Genomic DNA, 16,755 nt, shown 5'->3' with positions numbered 1-16,755 from the left:
TGGACATGGATGGCAATGTCTGAATTTGATGTGCATTTTGTAATTACTGAACTGAGAACGATGTAAATACTGTAAGTGTAAAAGCCTTAGGTTCATTTCCTCCTTTCCTCCGGCTCCCATCCTCCAGTTTCAGTCCGACTGCCCGCTATCCTGGCGGGATAGGACGGAGCAGCCTAGAGCGCTGACCCAGTCTCCGCGGCGCTGAACCCTTTCTTCACGGAGTCCGGCCGCATAAAACAAACCCACGTGTGTGAATAAATGACAACATTTTATTGAACATGTGAACTTTGCCGTAAAACAGCCAAAACATCCGGACACCCCACTAAACCACTCACTACAAAGCGGTCCCGGTCGGACCTGACTCCAGACTCCTGCAGTTGTCCTTGGAGGCAACCCCCCGCCCTAACTGGATGAGCAGACGTTTCGTGTTTCCAAAGTGACCCCAGAGTTAAACAAACGTGCTCTTTAATACTTCGACTTGCAGCGGCGGCGACATTCCCCTGGTTGGAACAGCAAGTGAAGGGTCGGGTACAGCAGCTTCTGTCTGTTCGGACTCGCAGGTGGGAACCACCGGAGTGATCGATTTAGTTAACCTCTGAAAAGGAACCAGAGTGAAAAGTCACCTCATAGCTATGTGAAGCCATGTATGAATGGGATACAACGTATTGATTTAGGAAAGGGACTAATTGTGTTTATTAAGGCAAAGGGCATCAAACAATACAGCCGCAAACGTTTCTCACCTCTGATCCCGCTGTTCTGGTTTAATTGTTTGCCACAACAGGCCTACAGAGGACACACTTCCCTCAGACCCATTCTAACCATTTACATTTAACCCTCTATGCCAATTGAAACTAAACTAATAAATAAAAACAAAATACAGATATCAGTGGTGAGAAAGAGTTAGTGTTTCCAGTCAAAGACCTCTCATCAGAACTAGAAAGTTAGATATCAAGGAGAGAAGGGAGGGATGGAGACCAAGGGAAAGTGACACAGGTGGTGGTGCCTTCTGAGACAGGGTGGTGGAAGGTTTGTTCATCACAGCTGTTCTGTCTGGAGAGGGTGATGGTGGATGAAGAGGAGAGAGAGAGAAAGAGATAAATTGTCAGAACATTGTTGTGAATACTCAGCAGGTCACAGTGTCTCTGAGGGGAGAAAGGCAACGTTGATGATCTTTTTCTGATACAAACTGGATCGGCTGGTTATCTGAAACTGTCAAGCTCTGAGAGCTGTAGCATGACTGGTCAGAAGATGAGATGCTCTTCCTTGAGCTCATCTTGGGTTTCATTGGGAGAGGGATGGAGAACAAAAATGACAAGTAACAGAAAGGTCAGGGTCACCCTTGTGGACTGAACGGAGATGTTCTACGAAGCAGCTAACCAAATCTGTGCTTAGTATCCCCAATGTAGAGCAGATGGTACTGTGAGCACCAAATGCAATGCACTAATTTGGAAGAAGTGCATTGATTCACCAGGAAGGACCTAAGTTTGGGTCCTAAGTCCCAAGGCTGGAGGATGGCATAAAGGTGCAGGCGTTGCTTCCTATGTGATTACAAAGAAAGGTGCCATGAGAAGGAGAGTGGGTAGTGGTGTACATAGAGTCACAGAGCTCTACAACAAGGAAACAGGCCCTTCAGCCCACTCACCCATGCCAACCATTGCCTTAAACCTTTCCTACCCACGTACCTCTCCAAATGTCTTTTAAATCTTGTGATTGTACCCATCTCCAACACTTCCTCTGGCAGCTGGTTCCATATACACACGACCTACTGTGTGAAAAAGTTGCCCCTCAGTTCCCTTTTAAATTTTTCCCCTCTCACCGTAAACCTATGCCCTCTAGTTTTGGACTCCCCTACCCTGGGGAAAAGATTGTGAACATTCACCTTATCCCTCACAGAAACATAAACCAGGGAGCTTTGGAATGCTGAAAGGAGAGAAGGGAAAATGTGCTAGTAGGTGGAATTCTGCTGAAGTTGACAAAAATGACGGATGATTTGCTGAATGAGGAACCTGGGATGGAAGGTGAGGACAACTGGATGCCTGGCCTTTGTCTGAGTAACAGGAATGTGAGAAATGGCACAGGCATTTGAGAGCTCTGTGAACCATGGTAGAGGGAGAAATCATGATGAGGTACAAGGAAGACATCTCAGAAGTACTGGTGTGGAAAGTCATCAGAACAGGTACAACGGAGACAGAGGAACTGGTAGAAGAGAATGGAATCCTCACAGTTGAAAATTGTCAATATTTCTGTGGGAGCCTGTGGGCTTGTATTGGATATCGGTTGCTAACCCATTCCCTGAAACAGCAGCAGAGAAGTTGAAAAAGGGAACAGAACATTCAGAAGTAGACTCTGTGAGAGTGAGAGCAGGGTGGAAATCAGTGGGAGAGGCAATGAAATGTTGAAGTTCTGTTCAAATGCAGGAATTAGTAGTAGGCATCAAAACACTGGAAAAGGAGGTGAGGGAAGAATGCCTGAGGAAGGCTGAAATAAGGACAGTTACATGTATCCCACAAAGAGACAGACAAAACTACAACCTGTGCCAGTTCCCATAGCTATACCTTTGATTCAGAGGTAATGAGTGCAGTTGAAGGAGAAATTATCCCATGTGAAAACAGGTTCAGGCAGGCAAAGGAGCTTGGTGGGAGAGGGCAAGTGGTTGTGCCTCTGTTCAGTAACCCTCGGGCCATCCTGGTTTGAGATGGAAGTATATTGGGATTGGCCATTTATGATAGTTGTGGCCTGGAAACTTAAACTGGTGGAGGGTGTCAGAAGCGTCATAGAAGTAGGTGGGAAGGGACTAAACAAGGGAGAAAGAATAGGATCAAGGTAGGATGAAGTAAGTTTTGTGGGACAAGAACAGGGTAAAACAATGGCTCTACTGGGGCAGTTCTGCTTGTGAATCTCGGAGAGGAGCTGAAAGAAGATTGTGTGTGGTTGATGGACCCTGAGGTTGGTGGTTCTGGAGGGAAGATCTCCCAAGAAAATGAAGTCAATGGGAGACAATGGCCTCATCTTCAGTGGTATGTCATGGTCCGCAGGAGCTATGAGGGGGTGTCTGAGAGCTTTAAGAGCTAGGAGTCAGTTCACCAAACACCAGCAGCACCGGTCTTGTCAGCAGATCTGACAAATGTATCAGGGTTGGTGTAGAGGGTTCATAGGTTAGAACGCAAGAACAAATAGGAGTAGGCCACTTGTCCCTTCACGCTTGCCCAGCCATTTAGTATAATCATGGCTGATCTGCCCCAGGCCTTATCTCCCTTTCTATACCAGTTCCCCATATATCTCAATTTCCTGATCTTTCAAAAATGTATCTCCTTCCTCGTTGAATACCCCCAATGATCTAGCCTCCACAACCCTCTGGGGATTCACAGCAAGAATTCAGAGTAAGTGGAGTGGAAAAGTTGAGATGGCCAATATCATATCGACAGTTAGTACAGAATAGATCCAGGTATGGGAAGACGACCAGATGCAGGAGTCCAGGTGGATCAGGAATTCTGAATAGATGAGATAGGATCAGCACTCTGACTTGAAAACTCCTGGCCAAAAAAACAGAAGTGAAGGCAGAAGAGCTCAACTTCATGTGGAGCTTGGAATCCGTTAAGATTGGACATGGGGAATGAAGCTGAAGCCTCTTGTCAAGACCAGGTCAGTCCTGATACAGGTTTTGACCTGAAATGTGGACAATTCCTTTCCTTCCACAGATGCTGCTCAACCTGCTGAGTTCCTCCAGCAGATTGTTTGTTGCTCCAGATTCCAGCATCTGCAGTCTCTTGTGTCCCTCTTGTAAAGACAGATTGCTTGGGGGATTAGATGGGCCTGTAAAGATATGGGGATAGTGGTGTAATGACCAGAGGAAATGAAAGGTAAGGAAAATATGGGTGAGTGTTAACAAGAGCTGTTGAATTTGGTAAATGTATTCCAGGAAAGATAAGTTCTATGGAAAGGATACCCTTGCTATTAGAGTACTTGGCTGTGGTACACTTGAATAGGAATCTAAAGCTTCACATTGATAGAATTGTTGGTCTGAGTTGTTTGATTCATTGCTGGTAATGAGAATTTCATTACCGTGGCTATCCAACCTTCACAGATCCCGTCCTAACCTCCACTAAAACAAAACCTAATGAAAGTCTTTCAAAACCTAAGCCTGAATTAGTTGGGTAACAAAAACAGGGAAAATTGAAATGACTGGAGATTGAGAAATTAAAATGTTGGAAATAAACGTTCTACCACCAACATCTGGGAAGAAAATATAATTTGCTGTTATTTGGAAATAAAAGAAAAAAAACAAACTGAACCCAATGAAGATGATAAGAGGACAGCAGGTTAAAATATACAGGATAATGGTAGCAATTGCCCCTTTTCCCTCCCAGCTGCTGATGGTGAGTCTCAATTTCCAGTCATTTAAAGTCAAAAATGCTGACCTCTCTCATAGACAATAGTCCAAGGGTTGCATATCCAGAATATTAGCCTTCTTTCTGCAAAGGAGTGAAAACTGCAGGATGATATAGGAAGGTAATCTTAATTCAAGATGCTATGAAAATAATAGGCAGAACAGTGAAAAAGCATTCTGACTGGTTGCTTCACAGCTTGGTACGGAGCCTCCAATGCACAGGATCGCAAGAGGCTGCGGAGGGTTGTAGACTCATCCAGCTCCATCATGGGCACAACCCTCCCCACCATCGAGGATATCTTCAAGAGGCGGTGCCTCAAGAAGGTGGTATCCATCACTAAGGACCCTCACCCACCATCCGGGACGTGGCCTCTTCTTGTTACTACGATTGGGGAGGAAGTACAGGAGCCTGAAGACCCACACTCAGTGATTCTTCCCCTCTGCCATCAGATTTCTGAACGGTCCATGAACCCATTATTCCTTTTTTTTTGCACTATTTATTTATTTTTGTTATTTATAGTAATTTATGTCTTTGCACTGTACTGCTGCTGCAAAACAACAAATTTCATGTCACCTAATCAGTGATAGAAATTCTGATTCTGAAGAGAATTCTCCAGGTGAGGTGGAAGAGGAGGAGTGAGGCGAAACGTTGGATATAACAGGAAAGTGAAACCATCACCATGGAGAGCTGGCAAAGTCCAGACTGAACTGCACAGCCAGACAGCAACTGTGGAGTTAAGGGATATTAAGGGAGCTAAGTAGCAACATTAGGTCCAAAAACATGCAGTGTAAAACTGCTGTGGCCATCACAATGTTGGGAACATTTTAACATTTATACCAGCACTGCAGATAAAAAGAAGGGAATCATGTTTGCTGAATGCTGAACTAAAATAGAGATTGCTGGAAAAGTCCTGAAGAGAGAAAAGCTATCTTAACATGCTGGTTGTAGACTTGATGTTAACAGAAGGCCTACAGATCACATTTTCCTTTTCACCTATTCTCTATTCAGGTCCTACTTTTTTCCATTCTAATTTGCATAATTTGCATCATCAAGACAATCAAAACAAAATATATTATTAAAAAAATTCTTGCATTAAGTAGAATGTGCAAATTAAAAACGTATTAGGCGCTAATGAAGCAAACAGCCTCCCTGGGTTTGAATTCTGTCGCTAATCTGGAATAAATGCTTCAGCCTGAGAGCACTGATTGCAGTGATGTGGTGCCACCAGCTGGCCATTTTGGGTAAGACTCTCTCCATGCATTCGAGCTCTAAGTGAGGACAACTGTCCCTTACACATTTGGTGAGCCGTTAGTCATATAACTATCAATCTTCAAATGGCATGCTGATGGCTTTCTGCATCTCAGGTCCTCTGATCACCTACTGAGGATAGAGATGAGGCAATGTTTTTTCACTCTTAGAGAGTCACGATTGTTTGTAACTTTCTTTCTCAAAGGGTGGAGGAAGCAGAGTCTTTGAATGCTTTTAAGGCGAAGGAGAAAGTAGATTCATGATAAGCAAAGGGTGAAAGGTTACCAGCAGACACAAGAATGCAGAATGGAGGTTACAGTCAGATCAGCCATGATCTCAGTGAATGGTGGGACAGGTTTGAGGGGCTGGATGGCTTACTCCTTCTCCTAACTTGTACTGTACATGCTTTCAGTTATATCTCGCCATTTGCCTAGAAATCTAATCACAGAGTGCCATGTGACTTAAATTCCAGCTAATCCAGAATAAGTCGTGTCTGTAACCATTTCTTGATTAAAACGCGGCAGGTGTGGAATTCAACTGGTGCTTCATGTTGAGAATTACCCTCATGACCCTGACATGATTTGTGTGTCGGTGCATGCGATGATGTGATTCCCTGAGCAGTGTTCTTGGCATTGTGCAGGGGGCGGAGCTCATTATCCTGGAGGTCATTGGGTACCCCTGGGAAACCATGGTCACAGTCCTGTATCGCTGGAGTGCAGGTAACTAAAATATTTGCTAAAATAAATCCTTGGGCCTCTCCTCCCCTAACTTCACTGACCTGTCCCTCCCTGATACCGGCCTGCTGCCCCTTTCCAATAGAGCCACAGAGAGATACTGCACTGAAACAGGCCCCTTGGTTCACCAAGTTCATGCCAACCATCAAACACCCATTTTTACCCTAACCCATTCTCCATTAAATCCTCCCAGATTCTACCACTCGCCTACACACTAGGGACAAGTTACCAATAACCCATACATTTTTGGGAAGTGGGAGGAAATCTGAGCACCCAGAGGAAACCTGTGTGGTCATAGGGAGAATGGGCAAACTCCACACAGACAGCACTGGAGATAAGGATTGAACCATGAGCCAATCATTGGAGCCATGAGGCAGCTGCACCACTGTTATACAGTTGGGCTCTAATCTACCCCTTCCACCTCACCACGTGTCCACCTTCTCCCTGATACCCACCCCATCACTGGAGCTGTCATTATCCCTGATTTTCACCTCCCCAGCACAAGAGTTGTGCTGTCCAGATTCCCAGCGGAGCAGCAATGAATCAATGAATCCGATCCAAGGATGTCCCCACGCCAGGCCTGTGACTGACCTCCCAAACCAAGCCCCAGAGAGGAAGACTGCACAGCGCATTTTTTAAATCTGTTTTTCAGGATCAGAGCATCAGTGATAAGGGCCAGCATTTATTGTACATCCCTAAGTGCCCTTAAGAAGGTGTTAGTGAGTGACCTTCTTGAAAAGCTGCAGTCCTTCTGGTGAAGGAACACCCACGGTGCTGTTGGGGAAAAGGAGTTCCAGGATTTAGACCCAATGACAGTGAAGGACCGGTGATATGGTTCCATACCTGGATGATGTTTTGACTTAGAAGGGAAACCTCCGGGTGGTGGTGTTCTTTTGGCCTCCTAGGTGTTAGAGTTCATGGTCTTGGAGTGGTCTAGGTGAGTAACAGCAGTGTATTTTGCAGATGGCATGCGGGTGGCAATAAATGTTTGGGGTAGAGGTTAGGGTGCCAATCAAGTGAGCTGCTTTGTCCTGGATGCTTCATAAGAGTTGGTGGCACTGCACTCATCCAGACGTCAGAGTATGCCGTCACACTACTGTCCTGAGCATTGCAGATGGTGGAAGGATTTTGGGGTGTCAGGAGCCGAGCAACTCACCACTGGTTACCCAGCTTCTGACCTGCACTTGTAGCTAAGTCATTTAACTGGCTGGTCTGTTTGAGTTTCTGGTCAATGGATGTTGATGGCGTGGGACTTGGTCATTAATGGGCAGCGAAGGTGGTAACACTTTCACCTGTTGGAGCTGGCCATTGCCTGGTACTTCCCTGGCACAATTGTTACTTGCTATTCATCAGCCCTTGCCTGAATGTTGTCCTTGTCTTGCTATGTGCAGGCATGGACTGCTTCATCTGCTGAGGAGTTGTGAATGGAATTGAATATCAATAAATGTCCCCACTTGTGATGGAAGGTCCTTGATGATGCAGTCGAAAATGGCTGGGTCTAGGACACTGAGTTCGAGCATGAAAATATCCAACTCAGGGTAACTCACAAGTCTCCCTGTTCTACTGCATCAGCTCCATCTAGCCCACCCTTTGGCATGACCTCTGATGTGGATCGGACCCTTTCAACAGCAGACATAATTTGCACTGAAGAAACGCCCTTGATGCAAAGAAAATATCCAAAGGGCCTCGCAGGAGTATTCTCAACAAGATTTGACACTGACTCACTGAAGGGGATGTTAGGATAGATGAAGCATAGCCAGATGGCGAGGTCTTGAGGAGTAAATGAGGAAAGGGACAGAATGAGGGAAAGGGTCAAGGTGGAGAGGTTTAGGGAAAAATTCCAGAGCTTGGGACTCTAACAGAGGCTGAAGGTGCTATTATGTTCAGGGATGGGCAAGGGGTTTTCCAACGTGAAACTTTACTCTGTTTCTCTTTCTGCAGATGCTGCCTGACCTGCTGAGTGTTTCCAGCATTACGTTTGGAAGTGCAGATGGGCTGGCTTACTGGCACTCTGTTTTCATGGAGATCTCTCGGCATTGATGCCTGTGACTAAGGGAACCCACCTTGCAGAACGAGCCTTTCGACGTGAGCAGTGTGTGGAATGCCCCGACTGGAATCCAAACGAGCGAAGCGAGGGCGATGACCCAGCCGAGGCCCTGAGCCCATTTCGGGTAGTTGTAAGTGCCGTAACGTACAGGCTCAAAGTTAAGGACAACAAATACAGCAAGAATCTAAAAGGGAATAAAGGGGACCAAAGAATTAAAGAATCAAAACATCCAAAGTCATGCAGTGCTCTACTAACAATTTTGACAGTTTTGGAGAGGAGGGAAATAATTATCGATTAATATATTTTATGTTAGAGGATCTTGACTGTGAAGGGCAGAAGTAACTGAAGAAATTGCCATAACCAAACTATTGCGGGTGGCTGATGGAGTTATCAGAGCTTCGGCAAGAGGCAGAGCAGTGCTTTTGCACAAAGCAGAACCAGCCAAGTACTAGGCATCAATCCTCGCAGCTGCCTTTGAAGAACATTGGTGCTCCTACTTGTGAATATACATAAAACAATTCAACTGAGCAACATCGAGCGAGCAGAGTGATGTCAAACAATTCAATATAAACCAAAGCTTTAATAAGTTATAAAGTCAGCAAGTGCTGGAAATAGCCTGACCCACTGAGTGTTCCTCACATTTCCTTATGACATAGGGGAGGCCACTCAGCCTGTCAAGTCTATGCTGGCTATTCATTCCCAATCCCCACTTATTTTCTCTGTGACCCATTCTTGTCTCCCATGCCCTTCAACTCCCCTTTGGTTCTTTTGCCACTGAGTGGTAATTTACAGCCAATCATCCTACTTGCATGTCTTTGTGACCTTAGAGGAAACTGGTGCACCCAGGAGAAACTAATTCGGCTACTGGTGGGACATGGAAATGCCACACAGACAGCACGTGAGGTCAGGATCTGAGCTGAGCTGCTGGAGCTGAGTGGTAGCAGCTCTCCAATGCTTCACTCCTCCAACCTTTACTGATTTTATTTCCAATTTCTAGTGTCAAAATCTTTTAAAATTTTCAATGACTGCTTTAAATTACAGAGTCCTGGAGTTGTACAGCACAGAACTGGGGACTTTTGGTCCACCACATTCATGCTGAATTTTTTGCCCATCAAAAGTCATTTGTTAAAACTAGACGCAAATACCCCAGGGTCACGTGATTTACGCTTTAAAATCTTGAACTAGGTAATGTAAACATACGAGTATCAGTACAGGAGACAGCACAAGCCAACACACACGGAAGTAAATGTTCGGTGGTTTCCCCAGCATCTCTGTGATGTTCTGTGACAGCCGAGAGACACCTTCAAAACAGGAAACCGTCTTTTGTAAAATCACACTGCAATTTCTTTGGGAAATAACTTGCATAATGCTGGAACAGTGGGGTTTAAATCAAAAGGACCTGTTTAAAAATAAAATAGTTTTGCATTCAAGCATTGGTCAGGTTTAAATGAAACTGTATCATGGCAGAAAGTGTCTGTGACATTTTGACAAGTATGGCAGAGATTGTAACCACTTGTGACGCTAAAAGAGATCAGTGTCAGTGACAGATTTTCTTAATTTGCCACTTGTCTGGAAAGATCAGAGCCAGATCAATGAGAGGTTGCCGGTGTCAGTACTCCACCTGCCTCCATCAGGAGGCTATTTGCAGGACTGAACCACTCATCTAATGTGAAGTGAATTGGTATGATACAGTACCCATTTCTGCACGTTTCAGCTCTCCAAGGAGATCTTGCCTCTGTGAAGATAATCTAGTAAATTGCAACTAACATCTGCAAAACAGAAGCACTTTCTCTCACCAAAATCTTTGACTTACTTGAAGAAAAGACTTTCAAAATGGATGGATACCAGAATTGTGTGTGCCATAATGTAAAAAAAAACACCAAAAATTCTTGAGTATAAAGCACGACAGGACCATCTGTGACCAGTGAAAATTCATGATCCCTTACTGGGGTGGGCCTCAGGATCGAGGAGACGGTATCCACTCTAGTTCTGCCGGTTTTGGGATGTTTGATGTGGGAACTACAAACTTTCCACAGAGAGAGCAGGAGCTCCCTGATAAGTGGGTAGTTTGTCAGGTGATGCACTCCTCTGCCATTGATGCCTGCCTTCTCTGTGCTTCCGATGCAAGGCTCCAAGGTTGTCAATACCACCCTGAGTGCTCCTTCCTCACTTTGAGCAGAGATGAGTCTCGGATACCCAAGTCAGTGGGGATATTCTGTTTCCTCTCGGAGGCTGTAAGCACATCCTTGAACTTTTCCCTCTGAGTACCAGGTAATCTCTTTTGGAATAGAGTGTCTGTCTTGGGATCCTGCTTTGGGCATGGGGACAACATGACATGCCCGACATGACTGACTGAGTGTACCCAGGGTCTCGGAGCTGCGGATGTGGGTCTGTCACTGACACTGGTTCAGCTTCTTCCAGTGAGTTTGGAGAATATTGTAGAGATAGTGGTGGTGGTGCATTTCCAGTGCTTTGGTGGTGAGGTCCCAGCTGCAAGTAGTCCAGGTCTCAAGCATATAGGAGGGCAAGGATCACTGCTGCCTGGTGGATCATGAGCGTTGTGCCAGATCTGAGGTCTTCAAACAGAAAGTGGTGGTGGTGATTTTCATCTTCAGTCTCTGCCTTCATCAAGAGGTGGCTTCTGAGATTTGAGAAGTGGTTGACATTTTCCAGGGTCTTGCCATGAAACTTTATTCTCAGACTTTGTGCAGTGGGGGCAGGTTGATAGAGAACCTTTGTGTACAATCCCCTTCTGATCCTGTGCTTTGGTGAACAAGTTGACAATGGCTTGCAGTTCGGCCTCTGAGCATGTGCAGGTGCAAATTCTGTCTGCGTCCTGCAACCAAACTGCTAAGGTTCTGGTGATCTTGGTTCTGGAATGGAGTTGCCACAGGTTGAATCGTTCCCCACTTGTTCTGGAATGGAGTTGTCACAGGTTGAATCGTTCCCCACTGGTTCTGAAATTAGCTCTTCTTGAATCTCAGGTTGTGGTGAGCAAGTTTGGAAAACAATATTGGGGCAATGATGCAGCTTGATTTGACACCAGTCTTCACTGAGATTGACTCTGTAATGGACTCGTTGGTAAGGATCAAGGCTTACTTGACATCATACTTACATCTCTCTTACATCTGAGATAAATCTGTGTGGCAGTGACATTTCAGAAGAATGCTTCAACATCCCTTCTAGTTGATGGGGTCACAAGCTTTAGTGAGGTCCAAGAAGGCCACGTATAGTGCTCTGCCGGCCTTGCTGATCAACTCAGCACAGTCTGCAGATCTACACTGCTACATTCGTCTTTTGTTTGGCTTTTCAGCAGAGCCACCGGCCATTCATCTCCACCTGCCTTCAATCATTCCCTTTAATTTCTCTGGCTGTCATGTGACTATGAGCAGGATGCAGCAGGTTCTACGCTGCCACTGGATCCAAGCATCATTTTTGCATGAGCAGAGGCAGCTGGGATAATGAGTTTCTACGCCCCACCTTCTCCAGCACACAGAGCATGGTTGCTGTGAGAAGTCACTTAACATGACATCCATCTTGGGGTCCTGCTTGTCCAAGTGTGATCGAGCATTTCACTGGCTCCCCATTTCCCGATGTATGTCAGCTTAATAGCTCCAATGCAGTGTGACGTGTTGGGATAAACTCCAGGGAAGCACTCATTCAGCCTGTCCACAGCTGGACTAAAGGAGGATAAATGGTCAGTCCTCAATTTAATTGATATACCGATCAGTTTAATTTGATAATTATTACATTGGTTTCCACTACTTGACAGGTTTTACCATGACAGTGATTACATCAACTTCTTTAAGCCGAGGGATTGCTGCATAATATGCATTTGATAGCAATCTATTTGATTGAATCTATATTGAGTTGTTGACAATAAGACACACAGTGGACGTACCGTAAAACCAAAAAACTGCAAGCACCTCAAAAAAAGTCAGGAAAACAATGGATACTTGGGCGGTGTAGTGGTCCATGAGCTGGAAAACGTAAATCCCACCCTGAAATGACACAATGTTAGGTTGATGTTTAAGGCACATGTTTAAGACTGAATGTTTCAAGTGCTCCGCTCCAGCTGAATAAGTAGATGGAAGATACCAATAGTAAATGAAAAAAACACAAGAATATTTAAGGAGCAGAGAAAGACTATTAGACCCAAACAAGCATTATTAATAAACAAGCCCTTATCCCTCTGTAAGATGAGGCATTTGGTGAGAAGAGAGAGAGGTGGGGTATACCCATAGTCATTTTTATTGATCCATATTGGTCCCTAAATAAAATATAATATTTGAATAAGATGATACACCAATGAGCAGATTTTTGCGGAGCAGCATTTTCTGCCTTTGCAAACCAGAAGCTGGAGTGTGCTCTTCTCCACTGAAAGGGCATTGCACCCTCATCAGTGCAGACATTTTCCCTTTTTCAGTCAAAATGACAAATGCCAAGGCACTATGGATAAAAATGACTGTATTTCTGTGGTGGATTGATTCAGATAAAGTATCTTTAACACACTGGAAGGACTTGTATTATCATAATGACATTTGAATCAACAGAAGTGAAGTTTAGATATCTGACTCAACTTGGGGCACTTGAGGTAGAAATTCTAGATAAGATCACAGAAAAAGAAACCGTTGAAGAAAATAAGCTGTTGATTCTTAGAACAGTTTGACATTTGCAACAAACTCACATTCCCAACTCAAATGTCCATTATTATTCAATTATATGATTAAGTCCACTTAAACAATTATGTAAATAATAAATGATCAAATACATTTGTCGCCAGATGCTTGTAGCAAAAATACATAACTCATTGTGACCCAAAAGAAATTCCTATCCCGAGGTGCTGTGGGACCCAGTGTCAGAGAGGCATGTTTCAAACAGACTGTGAGCAGGAAAGGAAAGAAAAACATATTGTACATGGTGCCATTGAAAGGGAAGGTTGTGTTAATCAAATTGGCACAGGAGTGATTTTTTTTGGATTATAAGGAAAGGGTGTTGGGGAGAGAGAGCAGCAGCTGCAGTTAAGGGTTGAAGTCATGTAAGGGACTCTTTGCAAGGAGTCAGGCACAGAATAACCTCAATTTTTGGTATGGTGAGTTCCACCTAAAGCCAGCTAGAGTTGGAGAATAATAATGCTTAGAGTTAAAAGAGTAACTTGCAGGGCAGCTGCAAACAGGATTGACCACCTGTGGGAGAGAGAGTCAAGCAGCTGCATCTAAGGGTTTAACATAAGAATATAATAAATATTCAGGAGTATCAGCCCGTTGAGCCTCCTCTGCCATTCAATAAGATCATGGCTGATCTGGCCATGGACTCAGTTCCACCGACCTGCCTTTTCTCCATAACCCTTAATTCCCCTACTATGCAAAAATCTATCTAACTATGTCTTAAATATATTTAATGAGGTAGCCTCTACTGCTTCCTTGAGCAGATAATTCCACAGATTCACTACTCTGGAAAAGCAGTTTCTCCTCATCTCCGTCCTAAATCTATTCCCCTGAATCTTGAGGCTATGTCTAGTTCTAGTCTCACCTACCAGTGGAAGCATCTTTCCTGCCTCTATCTTATCTATCTCTTTCATAATTTTGTGTTTCTGTAAGACCCCCCTCTCATTCTTCTAAATTCCTGCGAGTATAATCCCAGACGACTCAAGCTCTCCTCATAGGCTAACTCCCTCATATCCGGAATCAACCTGGTGAACCTCCTCTGCACCGCCTCCAAAGCCAGTAAATCTTTCCTCAAGTAAGGAGACCAGAACTGCACGCAGTACTCCGGGTGCGGCCTCACTAGTACCCTGTACAGTTGCAGCGTAACCTCCCTGCTCTTAAATTCAATCCCTCCAGCAGTGAAGGCCAACATTCCATTTGCCTTCTTGATAACCTGTTGCACCTGCAAGCCAACCTTTTGTGATTCGTGCACCAGCACTCCCAAGATCTGCTGCACAACAGCACACCGCAATCTTTCACCATTTAAATAATAACCTGATCTTCTATTTTTCCTTCCAAAGTGGATGACCTTGCATTTACCAACATTGTACTCCATCTGTCAGACCCTTGCCCACTCACTTAACCTATCTATATATCTCTGCAGACTCTCCACATCCTCTGCACAATTTGCTTTTCCACTCAGTTTAGTGTCATCGGTTAACTTATATGCACTACACTCGGTCCCCTTCTCCAAATCATCAATGCCACACCGACCCCTGTGGCACCCCGCTCACCACTGATTAAGTGTGTAAGATACAGCACACAGAGGACCTATTAGAGTGCATGTTTGCGACATTTTATATCATACCTTCGATAATTTCATGTAACATCACGTGATATTATTTGTAGTGCTTTTATTTACATTATTTTATTTGTGATGTTTGGTCAGGTTTTAATAAACTGTTTAAAAGAGTTCTGAGTTGTGCTACTATGTGAGCCTGATATCCCCCAGAGAATGGCTTCAGAGTGAACTCAGAAAAAGTATTGTTATAGGAGAAACTACCTACACGTTTCAAAGTGATAAATGCTAAGACAATATGGATGAAAGAGACTACATTTCCCTGGTGGTTTGATCCAAGTAAGCTCATCCAACATTGCGGAGATTAAAATTTATTCCTGGTGGTTGATGGGAGATGATTTACCTGGGTCACGTTTGGAATTCCTAAGAGGAAGGCCACCATACAGACAGCCAGAACCACAAACTCTTTCCTCCTCAGGTATTTTAACAGGTGTTTGCTCTGAGAGTCCATTAGACTTGTCACCATCACCTCAACCATGGCAAACTGCAGAATATGAACAGAAGAAACATATAACTTCATGAATATATTTTAAATATGTTTTTGGCTTCTTGAGGAAGGTATATATGTTTTAAAATCCCATTACTTTTATTCATTTGTATTGCTAACAAGGTCAGCATTTATTCCTCATTCCTATTTGAGCAGTTTACCAGGTCATGTCTGTGGCTATGGTCCTGGACTTGCATAAAATTGAAGGAAAATTCATGGACCTTTGTTTTTGCAACTAAGTTCCCGTTTACCATAGTGAGATTTGACTCATAATGTCCCCCAGTACAAAAGCAAAAAATATCGATGTTGGACTTCTGAAATAAAGCAGAAAATGATGGAAATAGTCGGCAGACCAGAGTTAACATTTTAGCTCAGTCACTGACATAATGTCTACAGATGCTTTTTGATATAAAATGAGGATTCATGGAGTTGGGCAGTGACGTACTAACACTGATGAAGGTTTGGTTAAAGGGCAGGGGGCCATCATTAGGTAGGCAGGCTGTTACTACTGGAGTGCCACAGGGAGTAGGGCTGTGATCACATCTGCTTATGATCTCTATTAATGACTCGGATTAGGAAGCGAATTTCTTTAAGGAAGCACTTTAGGAGCGTTTTAGCCTTTGGTAGCACCTTCTGCCCTGCTGCTTGAACTCCCCATGGAGTTCCATCTCCCAGGCCAGGAAATCTGCCCACTGAGCAGCAGGTTAAACCTTAGACAAATACAACAGCTAATGTATCCAAATTTGCTGCTAGTACAATGTGAGGACACAAATGCCCAGTAATCTGATCACATAGCACCAGCTTTCTCAGTGCATTGTGTGGAACGGGATTCTTTTCTTGTCTCCTGGTCATAATCACACTTACACCAAGGACATGGAGTTCACATTGGATGGAATTCACTCCTGCAGTACTGTCCACTTAAAGTGTTGTCGAGAGGCATTCCCCCAGGTTGCTCAGCAATGTGTCTCTTGCTTTGCCCCTTCACTTCAATCAGGTGTTAGAAGGTCTTCTCTCTCTTCAGTAGTCTGATTTAAAGTGAGTATCAGCCCAATGTTAAGAACCTGACTGAGGTTGGCTCCATTTATTTTGCTTGTCCTCACTCCTCACCCACCACCCACCAAGCTTGTGACCCTTGCCTGACTCTGCCAACCTGCGCCCTGTGACCCACTGTCAGGAGCCAAGCCCTGAGAACACAATTGTACTTCTGAACAATTCATTCACAGAATGAGCATGTCAGTGACAAGGCTGGCATTTAGTGTCCATCCATAATCACCCCTGAACTGAGGAGGTGGTTAAGACTCTATCACATTGGTAGGTCTGGGGTAACACATTGTCAAGACTGGATACGATGACCAATGTCCCCCCTGAACAAGACAGATTTTTAGAACAATCCAATTGTTTCATGGTCACTGTTACCAATACTTGCTTTTTATCCCATATTTATTCAATTATTTAAAATTAAATTCCCACTGTGGATTCAAACACCTACTGTATTTCTAGATCAATAGTCAAGGCCTCCAGCTGCTGGTCCAGTTACTCAATGTCTTTCTAACTCTAATAAATTAT

General features: G+C 44.2%; 1 protein-coding gene across 5 annotated transcripts in view; it reads right to left on the bottom strand.

Moving 5' to 3' along the window:
- Nucleotides 1-255: 255 nt before the first annotated feature.
- The window catches only part of si:ch211-283g2.1 (sodium- and chloride-dependent GABA transporter ine), an 83,028-nt gene continuing 66,528 nt past the window's right edge, over nt 256-16,755 (bottom strand). For all 5 annotated transcript variants that reach the window (XM_052035312.1, XM_052035309.1, XM_052035310.1 and 2 more), the window contains 5 exons: nt 15,046-15,186; nt 12,319-12,418; nt 9,618-9,718; nt 8,434-8,601; nt 256-595 (listed from right to left, as the gene is read on the bottom strand). In XM_052035312.1, the coding sequence (XP_051891272.1) occupies nt 449-595; nt 8,434-8,601; nt 9,618-9,718; nt 12,319-12,418; nt 15,046-15,186 (657 nt within the window). In that variant the 3' untranslated portion in view covers nt 256-448. The remainder of the gene's footprint in view (nt 596-8,433; nt 8,602-9,617; nt 9,719-12,318; nt 12,419-15,045; nt 15,187-16,755) is intronic.

The sequence above is a fragment of the Pristis pectinata genome, chromosome 21, assembly GCF_009764475.1.
Source record: "Pristis pectinata isolate sPriPec2 chromosome 21, sPriPec2.1.pri, whole genome shotgun sequence".
In the NCBI taxonomy this organism is placed as follows: domain Eukaryota; kingdom Metazoa; phylum Chordata; class Chondrichthyes; order Rhinopristiformes; family Pristidae; genus Pristis; species Pristis pectinata.
Note: the sequence above shows the minus strand (reverse complement) of the source record. Positions and strands in the feature narration are given on the sequence as shown.